The sequence below is a fragment of the Momordica charantia genome, assembly GCF_013281855.1.
Source record: "Momordica charantia cultivar OHB3-1 chromosome 8 unlocalized genomic scaffold, Mcharantia_2.0 BLBB01000008.1, whole genome shotgun sequence".
Taxonomy (NCBI): Eukaryota; Viridiplantae; Streptophyta; class Magnoliopsida; order Cucurbitales; family Cucurbitaceae; genus Momordica; species Momordica charantia.
In genome coordinates this window covers 31,715,089-31,731,673 of record NW_028275166.1, presented here as the reverse complement: position 1 = coordinate 31,731,673, position 16,585 = coordinate 31,715,089, and the positions used below count along the sequence as shown (strand labels likewise).

Sequence of the window (16,585 nt, the reverse complement as noted above, 5' to 3'; positions counted from 1 at the left end):
CATAATCATTATTCATGAAAAGAATATTATTTCTTAATTGAGTATTGTATTATAGTGAATAAAATACCTATTAAAGAAAAAGATTTGAATTCACCCTAATTTGTTAAACTTATATAAGGAATAAGTGAGATGTTACGATCGTTAAGTTATGTTCATGTTGGCATACAAAAAATTCAATTAATCAAGACACTAAAATATTAGCAACATTTTTTTTAAGTCGTAGATTTGATTACCTGCTAAATTTAAATTGCATAACTAAAATTTTAAATTATCCTTATTAAATAAGATTCATGATTGATTAAATTTCAAGAAGGTGTTAAACTCCCATGAATTATTCAATATATATTGTGTTGTGTGTCATCATGATATATTACTTGCACCCAATTTCGTAAGTGCATGTGCAATTGCACACTCATTTTAATGGAAAAAAAAAGATGCTTAAAATGAAAAGAATCCCAAATTTAGACTTTGGCTAAAATGAAATTAATATCATAATGATCCCACTCACTTAGGAAAATATGCTTCCCAATAAAATTATTTCCTTAAGTTCACACATTTTAATAATGGTAATTTTTGCTATTTAGTCCCCCTTTTTTTCCATGTTCTCAAAGTGAGATAATGCAATGCCCACTCATTTTTGAAGAATATACCTTCAATGAATTTTACTATCTTTTCCTTGTTTAATCATTGCCATTTTTATCCTTTTTTCACATGGTTGATTCAACTATTTGTGGAATGATATTTTTTATAAATAGTATACCATTAATAGTTCTTGATCCTCCTGCTTATGAATTATATTACATTTTTTATTCCGTCAGTTACTTTTTTAAATTATAAAAGGTCTCTGACGTCGATCAAATGTAACAAAATATAACATAACAAATTATTTGTAAATGACATTCTAAATCACATAAATACAATAGATTTGGTTGATTACTTGTACTTCACGGTAAGGTTAACCTATGTCACAACTTATTTTTTAGTCAATATAATGCTTTAAAATTTGTCTTAAATTTATGTTTTTCAGCTAATATAACTTACACATCCTTCAAAACATAATATGAACAAAAAGATTTTTAAATTTTTTGAAGACCTAATAAGATTCTAAGACAAGAAAATAAATGATTAGCTCTCTTAAAACAATATGTTTCGGTCTCACTGAAGATATGTCTAAATTATTTTGGTTTTAGTACTTACGGCTTTGGTTAATTTTGGTCATGTACTTTCAAAACATATTGTTTGTTACCGGTAAAAAATGACTATTTTAGTCTATTTTTGTAGATTTTTAACGATCATACACAATAAAACCTTTAATACAAATTATGGCTACATTTTGAGAATTTTAGTGAGTGAGTGATAGGTTAAAATTTTGATTAAAAAATGAGATAAAGATAAAAATGAAGAGACTAAAATGGTCAATTTTTTAAAGGACGTGTAAGTGACCAAAACGAATGTTTTGAAATTATAGAGATTAAAATGAAAAAAAAAATAGAAGTTTAGAGATCGAGATAAAAAGGAGGATTAAAATGAACTAAAGTTGAAAATATATATATATATATTACCTTATATACTAACACATATTTATACTCTTTTTTTAATGAATATTTTTATTCAATTATTATTGTTAAAAAATAAAATAAAAAACTAATTTGGGAAATATTTTGACAACCAAGCCTTACTGATTTCGTTTGAAATCTAAAATATTTTAAGATGAAGATCGCATTACTAAAAATTATCACATAAATGCGAGACCATAAGTTTTCAAAAGTGTCAGACGATAAAAGTAAGAGTTTCGTACAAATTCGTCAGTTCTGCCAACGACGATATCATCTCGCGAGAAAATGACAATTTTTTACCAAAAAAATAAGATTAATTTTAAATTTTAAAAAAGCCGATTTGCATCGCTGTCATCATGACGCCACCACAACGCGCGCAACATGTGCTTCGCCTCCCTCGCTCTTCACGCGCTCCCTCAAGCGCGTCGACGCGTGGCAAGTCCTTGCCCCTCCACGTGGCCAATAAATCTGGTCACGGAAGTTCGTGGGCCCCCACTTGAAGGACATTGGCTCACAGCTTTTAAAAAGTTCCCCTTTTTTTCTTTTTCCTTTTTTTTTAATTTAAAAAAGAGAAATTAAAATTCTCACCAACCAGAAGCCTTATCTTTTTATATAATGAGACAAATGATGTTTCATTATTTTGAACAAAAATTAAATGTCAATAATAATTATTATTATAAAAAGTGTCAATTGTTCAACATTATTATTTATTTATTCAAAAATTTAGCATGTTGAGACGTGCCAGAGGTTTCCACTGAAACGTGTGAGCATGACAAATTTTTTTAAAATACTATTTTTATACCCATATTTTTCAAATTTATTTTGATTTCGACTTTTCTTACTCTCAACTTTTGTCCATTTTAATATCTATATTTTTAAAGCATCGAAGTAGTATTTAAATTTTAAAATAGTAGGTGAATAAAATAGACGTTTTAAAAGTATGAATTAAGATAATAGAAGTTGAGAGTAGATCAATCAAAATGAAATAGAGTTGAAAGTAAAAATTCAAAATAGTATTTAAAAAAAATGTGCTTATTGGTTTTTTTAAATATTAATTTTATTTTATTTTAATTCAACATATTGGTTTAATTTAATTTAATATCTATGTCCTTTTAAACCCTTTACGAGATATCGTACTACCGGTAAAATGTAGTTAAAATTTCAAAACATACCATTTATGTCATTTCGATCCATTTAGTTTTTAGTTTTCTATTTTTTATAAATTAGATTTGTTTCTATGGAAAAAATAATTATTAAAGAGGTATTTGCATATAAATTTTTGTACATGGTTTTATCGAGTCTATGATCTTTTTTTTTTCCATATATATAATATAATATTATAGACGTAGGAGTAAAAATTACAAATGTTGACTTTTATAAGGTTACTTATGCCCTAATCAAATTAGGTTTTAGGCTAGTCCAATTATTTTTTAATTAAATACAATAATGGATCAGTGTAATTGGATTTTGTTAAAATTATTTTAATAATATCAACGACGGCGACGTTTGTAAAAGACTTGCTATCTCAAACTTCAAAAACAAGCATTATAAAAATAATAATAATATGTATAGTTAATATCAAAATATATATTTTAAAAAAATGTAACTATATAAATAATCTATAGCTATATAATAAAAAATATTTTGCAATCTTTATCCATTAAGCTATTCAATAATAACAAAATATATTAAGTCAGCAATGAAGCCCAACAATGACTAATTATGTTTTTTATAGACTAAATTCTCAACCACAGAGTTGTAATGATATATTTTCAAAATTAATATCGATAATAAATTATATAGCTGATTTGTAAATTCTTCTGAATTTTGAATTTATATTTAATAGTCTTTGTCACCAATTTTGTAAGTTCAATATCACACCATGTTTTTATTATCTTACCCAACAAATAAACGTCAATGTGAACATAATTGAACTGGTAAAGTGAATAGTAATTTTTTTTATACTATGCTATTAGTTTACAAAGTTTATGAATACAAAAATAATTATTAATGTATAATTAAAATGAAACTAAATTGAAGATAAAAAAATTGACAAACCTACCTAAAAAGGGAATAAGAATCTAGAGCTTTGAAGACACATTCAACAGAGTTAAAATGTTATTCTAGAAATTAAGTCCACCAAATAAAAATTCAAAATCTATTTGACACGGTAAATTCGAAAATTAAAAATTAAATTTGAATTGATTGTCAAATATCTTCCATTTTTTTAAGAAATAATCATCTACAATTTGTTATCTTAAAAAAAAGCAATATCTCCATAAATGTATATTTTCAAATATAATAAGAAAATCAAAATGTTATAAAAATAGTACAATTCAGATTAGAGTTAAAAATTATAATAAAATTAAATAATTATTAAATTTATGAAATGAAATTAAGAAGTAAAAAAAAAACCAGAAAAAGTTGAGGCATCCAAAGTGGGGCCCACTGTCGACACTCAAATCCAATCCGTTAGGGAAGCATCAATCCCGCTCGCGAGTGAGACTCTTTTTACTTTTTGCAGAAATAAAAAACTGAAAAGAAGAAGCGCGATAACTTTGCGATAAACCATAATAACCGCGAGAAACTCGGCGATAACTATTGGCGAACGAGATAAAGCCTATTTAAAGCGAACCGAAAGCGACTGTACGAAGAGAGTTATGGGGATGAGAGAGAGAGGAGAGAGGAGAGAGGAAGTAGGGTACGACTGGACGTGTGTTGCGAATATTCACTAGATTTGAATTAGTGGTTCGAATCCGCAACACGGCTTCTTAATTGCTCTTATATCTCAGAAGCGATAAGCAAAAGTGCTTATTGATAAGTGAGGTTACAGATCTGATAAACTATTGAAATAAGTTATCAAAGTTTGTCACTGATAGGCAAGTAGAAAAAGAGAGACCCCTGTACAACGCATCGAAGATAGCGAGACCAAGTCCTCTTCTCTCTCGTCTCTGCAGCCTCTGAAACCCTAGAATTCCTTGGAATTCGCTCCGAGTGATGCCTGAAAGCTCTATGATTCTTCGTGTTTTGAGGTTCTCCGGCAAGTCTGAGCATAGATTTGGAAGTTGCGTTTGATATTGGGGCGGATTCGGGCGTGTTTGGTGGGGAATTTGAACTCTCAGCTTCGAGGTTGGGTTGTGTGGTTCGGTTTCTGGACGGCAGGGTTTTGGTTTTGGGATTATCAGTTGGAATAAATGTCGTCTTTAAGCAGAGAACTGGTGTTTCTCATACTTCAATTCCTCGAGGAGGAGAAGTTCAAGGAATCCGTGCACAAGTAAGTTTCTCTCTCCCTGGTCTTCCTTAATTGTGTATTGGAGTTGTTCAATTTATTTGAATGGAATTAGACAGGAATAGGGGGAGTATAATTTGTGAATCTGAATTGTGGTCGTTCGGTATGTGTGTTGAATAAATGCTAAAACACATTACTTATTGTTCCAGCCCGGTTTCTATTCTGGCAAGTGTGTACTTGGAGCATATTTGATTTTTAATGCTTTTAGAGATTTTCCTTTTATCTTTTTTACATTGAGAAATTCAGATTAACGCTTATATATATATATCTGGTTGTGGGGACGAATAGTGGAGGAGAGGAATTTTTTTTTTATCTACCTGACTTTGTAGCATGTGGTATTATATAATGCTGTCATTCTGTTTCGTATCAGTAGATATAAAAAATATCCTATATTTAGTTTCTAATTGTCCTTTTCATGTTAAGTAAAGATTTTGGTTGCTAGAAAGTGCAGAGAAATGACAGTTGAAGATGTGATGAAACCAAAAGATTTTCTTCATAGTCTGATGCTTTCTATTATTATTATTATTGCTATTACAATATCAAGGTTATACACCTTCAGTATCAGCATCATTGATTATTATGTAGCATTTATTCCCTCCTTAAATTGAGTTCTGTTGAGTTTTGCTGATGTTTTGTTTGAGGAATTAATTCTTTATGTTATAGGCTTGAGAAAGAATCTGGGTTTTACTTCAATATGAAGTACTTTGAGGAAAAAGTTCAGGCTGGAGAATGGGAGGAAGTTGAGAAGTACTTATCTGGATATACAAAAGTTGATGATAACAGATACTCGATGAAGATATTTTTTGAAATAAGGAAGCAAAAGTATCTTGAAGCCCTTGACCGGTACTTGATTCTCTTTTTTCTAATTCAGACACACGTACAAGATTGCTTTTCCTGTTTTAGGAACCGTAACTCTCTTGTTTTTAAAAGGAATAATATATAACTTGTCCTGTTTCATAATGTTGAAGGCATGACAAGGCGAAGGCTGTGGAGATATTGGTAAGCGACTTGAAAGTTTTCTCGACATTTAACGAGGAGTTGTACAAAGAAATTACACAGCTTTTGACTCTTGGTAATTTTAGGTAAGTTATTGCATGTGCATTATTAATAAGCTATCAAAATCGATCCAATATCCTTCCGATCCTATATATAGGTGATAAAATAAAAATGACTATGTTATTTCTTGTTAAAAAAAAATAAAACATGTTAAAAAAAAATAAAAAATGACTATGCTATTGTATATGGACGTGGTTAACATGGACTGAGTCCTATTTTTTTTTTTTAATAAATTATTACCAGGGAAAATGAGCAGCTTTCCAAGTATGGTGACACAAAAACTGCCCGAAGTATAATGTTGATAGAGTTGAAAAAGCTTATAGAGGCAAATCCCCTTTTCCGAGACAAGCTTGTCTTCCCAACATTGAAGTCGTCAAGATTACGAACACTCATCAATCAAAGGTCAGGATCTTAGTTGGTGCGACGGCAGGGTTCTATCCTGAAACTTCCACCTTAAGTTGGTAGTGCTTCATCAGCACAAATGTTTGTTGAGCGGACTTACTGATATATTTCTGCAGTTTTTCGTCTTTGTGCCTTGGCTTTGTGGCCCCAGATTCTTCTCTTACACCCCTTTTGATTTTGATCTTTGGCATTGAACTTTGCACCTTGATGATTAATATGTTTTAGTAAAAATGATCTCTCTCTTTGAATATAATGAGCAACAACTTTCTTTTGACTATAATGAGAAACAACTTTCTTTTGAATATTATGAGCAACAGATGCTTCAACATTGAATTCTAATTCATTAAAAGACTAATAGTACTTCTGGATGCTGAGCTATTCATTCTTTTGCTTCCGTACCATTGATAATATTTACTTGATGCCTGATGCAGTTTGAACTGGCAGCATCAGTTGTGCAAGAACCCCCGGCCAAATCCTGATATCAAGACCTTATTCATGGACCATACATGTTCACCACCGAATGGTCCTCTTGCACCAACACCGGTCAATCTTCCAGTTGCAAAACCTGCGCCCTATGCCCCACTTGGAGCTCATAGTGTATGGTGTTACATATTACTCTCCTTGGATAAATCTGACTATTAAGTCATTGCTAAATTTCTTTTTGGTTTTTTTAATCAAACAGCCATTTCCTCCGGCTGGAGCTGCAGCTAATGCCAACGCTTTAGCTGGTTGGATGGCAAATGCCTCAGCTTCTTCATCTGTCCAAGCAGCTGTGGTTACTGCTTCATCCATTCCTGTTCCACAAAATCAAGGTCTATTCTCTTCTTCAGTTTGAGTATAATATATATAGGGAGTGTCAAAGCAATACATTTACAATGAAGAGTTTTCTCTACCCCAGGATTGACTGTTTCTATGGATGATTAAGGTAGCATGGCATCAAATAGCTGGGAACAACATTCTTGAAATATTAATCATAATGCCAATTTACTAGCTATCGAGTACTGTAGTAGTTCCTAGTGTCAAGTTGTGCATGCAGGGAGGTCGATTGAATTCTAGGTAGAAACAAAGATTTTCGAAAGTATGCTTCCTAGCATTTTTGTGGTAGTTTAACATGCCTGGTTGTAACACCCCATGGTTATTAAAAATGAAACATGTTTTGAATGCCATCTCTTTATTTGGTTTCGATCAAATTTTGCTTTGAAGAACAACGGTTGGGTGTTATCCTCTTTCTACGTCTGCTGCATGCACAATCCATCTCTTTTGATTTGATGAGTTCTATTTTTCTTAAAAACGTTGTATATCAAAGGATAGGAAGAAAAGACCATCCTCCCAATTCAAAAGCCAAAAGAGATTGTATGGAAGGTTTCCAATTGGCTTGAATCAAGGAATTAATCCTAAAAGGCCTTAGATAAGGAGTTTTGTCCTGGAGTATGAAAAAAGTCCTCAATGGTATTTACGATTTCCAATTCCACAATTCTAAACAAAGAAAATCAATCCAAATAATTCAATAAGCTGCCATTGTAGCATCAGTGCATAACAGCTTAGGTTTTCCTTTCAAATAGTGGCCTGTTAGAACTTGCACCAGAAATACTTGAATCTTGAGAGGACAGCACCACTTGAACCTAAAAATTTGCTACACTTTCCACCTAACCTTTCTAATGAAGAGGAATTTATAGAAAATGGGTTATTTAACCCCTCCTCTGTTGCACAACACACACCTAGGTAGAGGGATATTATTTCTATATTGCCCTTGCATACTGATGACAACCTTACATTATACATACGCAGTCTCAATCTTGAAGCATGCAAGAACACCTCCAGCAAATCCTGGTATGGTTGATTATCAAAATCCTGAGCATGAACAACTAATGAAGCGATTACGGTCTGCTCAATCTGTTGAGGAGGTAAGTTTTCCCTTAATTTTTATATCATGGATGTAACTGCAACTCATCATCTTTTCTAATTTGATCTCTTTGTGCAACTTTCGATGATTTAAGATTATAATGTTGGGTCTTCTCATGTTTTCTATACATTTTTCAGGTCACGTATCCAGCACCCAGGCAGCAAGCTTCTTGGTCATTGGAAGACCTTCCAAGAACGGTAGCTTTCACATTGCACCAAGGGTCTACTGTTACAAGCATGGATTTCCATCCTACTCACCACACTTTACTTCTTGGTAATGATTGTGAATCGTACGAACCACATTGTGTTTGTCATATACCTGATTTTTTAGGAGAAGTTTTAAGATTTAAAATTTTCCTTTACTGTTCAATCTTCACCTATTGGGTCTTTTGGACAGTTGGTTCTAATAATGGTGAAGTTACTCTTTGGGAACTTGGTCTTCGGGAGAGAGTGATTTCAAAGCCTTTCAAGATATGGGACATGACAACTAGGCCATTGGCATTTCAGGTTTTATTCTAATTTAGAGCTTTTGGTAGTCTAATTTTATGTTAATATTCCCTTTGGGAACATTAAAATTGTCCTATTTTATGTTAATATGTGGAAGTTATTTGAAGTCATGATCTGAGATTGGCGTCTTACTGAACATGCATGCAGGCTGCCATGGTAAAAGACACACCAATATCTGTCAGCCGAGTCACTTGGAGTCCAGATGGGAATTATTTTGGTACGTTCATTTTGACAGTGGCAAATTTTTTTGCTATTCATTGTCATAGATGGCAACTGATTTTAGATGCCCAATCGATTATCTTACTCACTTCTTGTTGCTGCAGGGGTGGCATTCACCAAACATTTAATTCATTTATACTCATATAATAGTTCGAATGAACTAAACCAACATTTAGAGGTTCGGTCTTACTTTTTTTGCATATTTAATTTGACAACTTCAGATTCTATTAACCTCTCATCTCTTCCCTTTACAGATTGATGCCCACACAGGTGGAGTGAATGACTTGGCTTTCGCCCATCCAAATAAAATGCTTTGTGTGATTACTTGTGGAGAAGATAAACTCATTAGGGTAGAGAGACCATCACCCTTAATTTAAGAAATCTGTATTACTTTTTGTGGACAATCTTGTCTTTTGCATTTAATTTGAGAAATCCAACAGGTCTGGGATACAGCAGGACGAAAGCTATTTACCTTTGAAGGGCATGAGGCACCAGTGTATTCCATATGTCCTCATCATAAGGAAAACATTCAAGTGAGTTCGTGCAATAAATTTTACTGGCAGTTAACTGGATTCTTACTATGCTATCTCTGCTTCATTTTCCAGTATTTCTGTATGTCTCAAATGGATGCACGAAATTTTGTACTTCTCATTTAGAAACATGGATGGAAGAGGTTATCTTCCAGCTGCTATCTTTGTCCGGGGAACTCTACTTTGAATTGAATGCACCTTGGGAGGAGCATCTTAATTGTCATTGAGACTTGTCTTGTTTTTCTGAACAGTAAACAACTTTTCATTGATATATATGAAAACAAATAGAATTTTCAAAGATACAGATTCCCAAAGGAATGAAAATAAATGAAAGCCGTGGTAAAAGAAACATAACAGAGAACATAACATAAACATGAGATAAACAGATAGAGTTCTAAAAAGGCTTACCAAGAAGAACAGATTGTTGTAAATGAGTAATCCTTGAATAGAACTGAGAGTGAACACCACTGAGACTTGTCCTGTTTGGGAGACTGAAGTTAGTGCGGGGGACTCAGGATCATATACTGTGTATTTTCTTTCTTAATAGTCATTTTCCAACACCACATGGATGACAGCTGTTCTCAGTTTTATAAAGCCTTCTCTCGATATTACGCACTATGTTTTCACTGGATTAGGAATCTAGCATTTTATCTAATTTGATAATAGCTATGCATTTGTGCACCTGTTGGTGCAACTTCAATGGGAGCTTAATGTTATATACTAACTTGCGGTTTTGTAGTTCATATTTTCAACAGCTCTTGATGGGAAGATAAAGGCATGGCTTTATGATCATATGGGTTCAAGAGTTGATTATGATGCTCCTGGAAAGTGGTGTACAACAATGCTTTATAGTGCGGATGGGAGTAGGTACGAAGTCTTGAAATGGGAAAAAAATATGATCAGCTCTACTATATTAGGATATCAATGATATTATTAAATTCTAGTATTTTTCTTGCTATGTTTTGGATTTGATTGTTGTTTCTGATTTGAATCACCTAAGTTTTTTATGACTCAACAAAAAGGTGCTCACAGTCAAAGTTATGTGATTGTTAGACTTAGCTATTAATATTTATTGAACTACTGAGTTTTTGCCATCCTATCTTCTCACTGTAATTCCCCCCTCTCCTACTCTGTTCTACCATTTATCTCTCTTGCCTTCCCCGCTCCACTTCTATAATTCACTTCCCTCAAATCCTACATTGCTAAGTTATGTAGATCTCTGGAGGATTTTAACAGTAATATATGAACCGTATAGTTTTAGTTCCATGCTCTATATTTTTGTTCATATATCTTTTAGCTGTCTTTTACTTTTTAATATTCTAACAAAAGACATATTTCCTATCTAACTTTTAGCTGTCTTTTACTTTTTAATATTCATCTTTCGACTGTTCTTGAATTTTGCATGAAAATTCATAATTATTTGTCCCCTCATTTTTCAGATTATTTTCGTGTGGAACTAGTAAAGATGGAGATTCTTATCTGGTTGAATGGAACGAGAGTGAGGGAGCAATAAAGAGGACATATGCTGGATTTAGAAAGAAATCAGCTGGTGTTGTGCAGTTTGATACTACTCAGAACCACTTCTTGGCTGCTGGTGAAGATGGTCAGATTAAGTTCTGGGATATGGATAACGTCAATATTCTCACTTATACAGATGCAGAAGGTGGACTTCCGGTTAGTATATGTTGTATTATTCATCTTTAGATCATTTTTATTCTAGGTTATCCTTGATCTTGATGAACTAAGTTGTGTCCTGTGTGCTTGTTCAGAGTCTTCCTCGCTTAAGGTTCAATAAGGAAGGAAATCTTCTTGCTGTTACTACGGTAGATAATGGGTTCAAGATACTTGCCAATGCTGTGGGAATGAGATCCTTAAAAGCAATGGAATCTACCACACCTTTTGAAGCTTTGAGATCGCCCATGGAATCTGCCATGAAGGTCCATACCTCGTCACTTTGATGTCATTATAGGATTACTCTTTATTTGATTTAATATTTTAAGAAACTCCTAATATGATCTTTAAAACTCACAAATATGTACATTTAGGTCTCTGGCACATCTGCCATTGCAAGTGTTAGTCCAGTTAATTGTAAAGTAGAAAGAAGTTCCCCAGTCAGACCACCTTCAATTCTCGTAAGTCATGTTTTCTTTTTGTGATTTTGGAGATTGTTCTATTATCCTACTTGGTTTTAGCCGTGATATTGTTGCTTAAAGTTGAGCAATTATGAATTGATTTCGTTTATATATCCCGACTCTTTGATTCTCGCTTTTAATTTTATGCACTTGGGAATTTAATTGTCTTAGATGCCTTTGTCATTAGAGTCATAGGTAGTTCAAGAGTGCCGTCCTTAATTTCTTCTAAGCTTTTAATGTATTTGCCATTTAGAATTATTATGCTGCTAGAACTATTGTCTATTTTGATTCATAAATCACTTCTTGAAGAATGGAGTCGAAGGCTTGGGGAGAAATGTGGACAAACCAAGAACTGTAGAAGATGCAATTGATAAAGCCAAACCCTGGCAGTTGGCTGAAATTGTTGATCCAGCCAACTGCCGGTTGGTTGCCATGCCTGACAACACGGATTCCTCCTACAAGGTTTGTTGCATGTTCAAAATTTTTGTGATCTCAGATATTATTTTCCACATGCCTCAATTCTTACATACCATTCAGGTTGTTAGACTTCTGTACACAAATTCTGGTGTTGGTCTTCTGGCCCTTGGGTCAAATGGAATCCAGAAGCTCTGGAAATGGTCGCGGAATGAACAGAATCCAAGTGGAAAGGTACTAGCTTGAACAGCTTATGATATGCTGATTTCCATCACTTTCTTGAGATCACAGTGTTAGGATCCCAAATACACTGAATGAAACTAAGTAACTATATTGCAATATTAGAGAGAAGTTACAATATCAATAGCCTTTCGAGAGGGTTATCTCTCTCCCAAGAACTCTCTCAAGTTCCTCACCATAAACTATTCTCTAAGATACCTTCCATCCCTCCCTAATACGTCTATTTATAACAAACTCACCCTTAACTAATTAGCATAATGTTCCTAACTACAATACTAATATCATTCCCAAACTACCCCTAATAGGACTCTCACACGTATTTGCAGAGATATTAGTCTCTGTTGTTACATTCATGCACTCTTGTTTTATTCATTTGGAAGAGAGTTATCTGAACCGTTGAGTTTATAGGCCACTGCCAATGTTGTTCCACAGCATTGGCAACCAAACAGTGGTCTTCTCATGACTAATGACGTCTCAGGTGTAAACCTTGAAGAAGCTGTCCCGTGTATAGCGCTATCAAAAAATGACTCGTACGTAATGTCAGCATCTGGTGGAAAAGTTTCATTATTCAACATGATGACATTTAAGGTATTTTATCCACAAAAACTCTAATTTTTTTTAACCGTTAGTTTCTCTGTTCAGTGATGAATTGATTTGACTTTCTTTTTTCTAATGGAAAACCTCGCTTTTTTACTTGTAGGTGATGACAACATTCATGCCTCCTCCCCCTGCTTCAACGTACCTAGCTTTCCACCCCCAAGATAACAACATTATTGCCATCGGAATGGAGGATTCAACCATTCACATATACAATGTTAGAGTGGATGAGGTAATTCTTTTTGAAATATAGTTACATCCGTCTGCATTTTCTAGTTGGTTCCAAATGTTTCTCATATCCAACGAGATGCATCAACCTCGATATGCTTTAACCTTAACCCTACAAGGTTCTGAGATGGAACTTAACCTTATAGTAATAGCTCATATTATGTCTTCTCTCTTAAGGTAAAATCAAAATTGAAGGGTCATCAGAAGCGGATAACTGGTTTGGCCTTCTCAACCAGTCTCAATATTTTGGTTTCTTCTGGTGCTGATGCTCAAGTGAGTGATTTTATTTTCTTTTCAATAATATATTTCTGTTGTCTCTATTATCATCGCTAACAATGTTACATGACTTGAATTTCCTTTTGTCAGCTGGGATTAATCAACCTTTTCATTTCTTCCTGATCTCAACTTCTCGTTCTTTTTCCATGTGTATTTTTCAGAATGGGTATATTTGCATATATATAAAATAATATCACGTCTTATTCTTACCTTCAACCAACCACTTCTTTTTAGTTCCTACTAAAAAAGAGGATAAAATAATAGCATCAGGTCTAAGCATATGTGTTCCTCATTCTTTTGCTCCAATTCTTATACTCATATGATGTGCAAATGTTTTGGTTCTCCAAGATACAAGAGAGCCCCCAGAGACCGATGCTCGGGCGTTGGGGTGGTACGGCTTGGATTTTTGTTGGGGCGTAATATTTTCCTCCTACCGTGGCTCTTGCCTTTTCATCTTTTATCAATAATTTCTGAACTCTGCAGCTGTGTTTGTGGAGCATTGATACTTGGGAGAAGAGGAAATCCATAACAATCCAGATCCCGGCAGGAAAGGCGCCTGTTGGCGATACTCGTGTACAGTTCCATTCTGATCAGATACGTTTGCTGGTAGTCCACGAGACACAGATAGCTGTATATGATGCCTCTAAAATGGATCGTATTCGGCAGGTATGGAGACACCACTATCGACATTCACTCCAAATACCGGTATTATATCATGATATATAACTCTTCATTCTTCTCCACAGTGGGTTCCACAAGACGTGCTGCCAGCCCCTATATCCTATGCAGCATATTCCTGCAACAGTCAGCTGGTCTACGCTACCTTTTGTGATGGTAACATCGGAGTGTTTGATGCCGATGCCCTGCGACTAAGGTGCCGTATTGGCCCGGCAGTGTACTTACCACCAGCAGTGTTGAATTCGTAAGTAATCAAAATCCATGCTTCCCAAGAAACATCTGAGAGTTGTTTTGTTAAAATTCAACCATTTCTGATGATGATGGGCATTGCCATTTTTGTGTCATTTCTAACTTGTGTAGAAGCCAAGCTGTGTACCCGCTCGTCGTAGCCACACATCCGTTGGAACCGAACCAGTTAGCGATCGGGTTGACAGACGGATCTGTTAAAGTGATCGAGCCAACAGAATCGGAGGGGAAGTGGGGAGTAAGTCCACCGATGGACAACGGAATTCTGAACGGGAGAACGGCGTCATCATCAACCACCAGCAACCACACACCAGATCAGATACAAAGATGAGATCCAATGGCTCCCTCTCTCTCTCACTCTCTCTTTTCACTTTCAGCTGTAATTTTATCACCTTATAGGTCATCCAGTCAAGTAGGTTCACCTGTTCTGTTCTGTTCCGTTCCATGTCAAAAGAATGTAAGTTTTGGACATCAAATTATATGTAATGGTTAGGAGATACATTCTTATATTCTTATTTATTGTAATTAACTCATAATTGAATATTCTACTTAACACCCAACCCCTCTACAACAAATATTTTTACAACTCTCTCTCTCCCTCCTTTTTACTTTCTTGTGCGATCTATTTTTATTACATAAAAACTAGTCTATATATTTAATGAAATACAGAGATCAATTTGGAAGAATTGTTATTATTATTTTGGTTTAAATACTTCATGTACTTTTGTATTTGGTTTGTTTTAGTTCATCATGCTTCTAAAGCGTTCATTTTAGTCCTTATACTTTTAATATTTATTCGTTCGTTTTGGTTTCTTTACTTTAAAAAAGTGACTAATGTAATTCTATTTACAAAATTATTTTAACACAAATTTTATATAGACTAGAATATGAAAGTACAAGGGTCAAAATAATCAAAGTGTAAAGACCTAAATGAATAAAAGTTGAACGTCTTTATTAGAATATTTTTGCTTCTTATTTAGGACAATTAACCATAATTTTTTTTTTGGACTTCCGAAAATTTGTCTCATGTAGCTTGCCAATGCAATTTTGAAGCAACTTTTTTTTTTTCCTTTCCTTTGAGATATATATATATATATATATATATATATATTATTTTTATTTTTTTTGAACAAAAAAGAATTCTAATTTTTCCTTTTTTTAAAAAAAAAATACAGTTCTACTATCATTATGTTTGGGGAGGAAAATACCCTGGACACGTGGAGGACCCCTATTGGTGCTCCAAGATGACTCATGAGTCATCCCAGCTCGGGTAGCCGAGATGGCCGCCACTAACGTCGACAAGTGCTAAGTATGAGGGCCGAGGTGAACCTGGCCCAGGTTCGACCTGCCGGGAAGCTCGGTAGGGGTCGATGTGAACTACTATCAGCGGCGTGATTATCGGGCGTAACCGTCGGTCCCGAGATTACCGGGTGTAACCGTCGCGAGATTAGCGGGACTACCGCCCATAAGTAGAGGACTTCACTCCACGATCAGGTACGATGATTTCTGACCTCGAACTAGACTGGGAATCCGACCTATACTGACTTGATCGTCGGAGTGCTCACCTTTTTGTGCAGGTCTGCGCAAGTGTTCGGCCTCCTTCGAGCTGCAATCTAGAATACGTTGTTGTGCATATTCTTGCATAAACATGTGGCGCCGTCTGTGGGGACGACAATCTAAGTCATCCCAATTCCTTTAAAACCAACAAGCGAGCGAACATGGTTCAACCAGCGAACTCGACCAATACGACAGACCGAAGGACTCTGGCTGCCAGCGATGCCCACCAGAGGGAGGTCGGAGCAGCAGCGGTAGAGGGGCAAGGTCACGACGGCCTAGCGACGGAACCCCTCCGCAGGTCGGCACGGATCACCGCGCCTGCCCTACCGCCTGCACACCCGAGGACGTCCAAGGCCACCCGTGGCCGAGGTGGGACCTCTAAGAAGGGCACCCGGGGTTCAGCCCCGGCTCCAACGAGCGAAAACTTTGATGCGCTCCAGAGAGAGATGGAGGCAATGCGCACACAAATGCGCTCCATAGAGGAAATGTATAACGAAATGATGCTAGCTGCAGGCGCAGGGTCCCGATCTGAAAATCGAGTAACGCGCGTGGACGTACGCGAGCAAAGGGGTTCCCACCTCGGCTGTCCCGAAGACAACGAGAGCGAGGGGTACACTCGCCAGAGGGGAGACCTCCGTGAGCATCTCAACAGAAAGAGAGGCTCGTCTCTCCGAAGAGGGCAGTCACCATCCCGCTCACACAGGAGCTCCAACCAGCAGGCTGAATCCTCTCACAATCCCGCAGGGATAATCACAA

General features: G+C 35.3%; 1 protein-coding gene across 1 annotated transcript; it reads left to right on the top strand.

The window, feature by feature from the left end:
* Positions 1-4,458: 4,458 nt before the first annotated feature.
* On the top strand, positions 4,459-14,858 carry LOC111023274 (TOPLESS-related 3). Its single transcript, XM_022300669.2, has 25 exons — positions 4,459-4,830; positions 5,509-5,688; positions 5,814-5,927; positions 6,145-6,303; positions 6,735-6,900; positions 6,986-7,115; positions 8,092-8,207; positions 8,344-8,479; positions 8,603-8,712; positions 8,860-8,929; positions 9,036-9,109; positions 9,186-9,281; positions 9,372-9,464; positions 10,201-10,328; positions 10,901-11,135; positions 11,231-11,398; positions 11,507-11,593; positions 11,903-12,055; positions 12,131-12,241; positions 12,656-12,835; positions 12,948-13,076; positions 13,250-13,345; positions 13,832-14,014; positions 14,095-14,270; positions 14,387-14,858. The coding sequence occupies exons 1-25, from the start codon at positions 4,751-4,753 to the stop codon at positions 14,601-14,603; spliced, it is 3,387 nt and encodes a 1,128-aa protein (XP_022156361.1). The 5' UTR covers positions 4,459-4,750; the 3' UTR covers positions 14,604-14,858.
* The last annotated feature ends 1,727 nt before the right edge of the window (positions 14,859-16,585 follow it).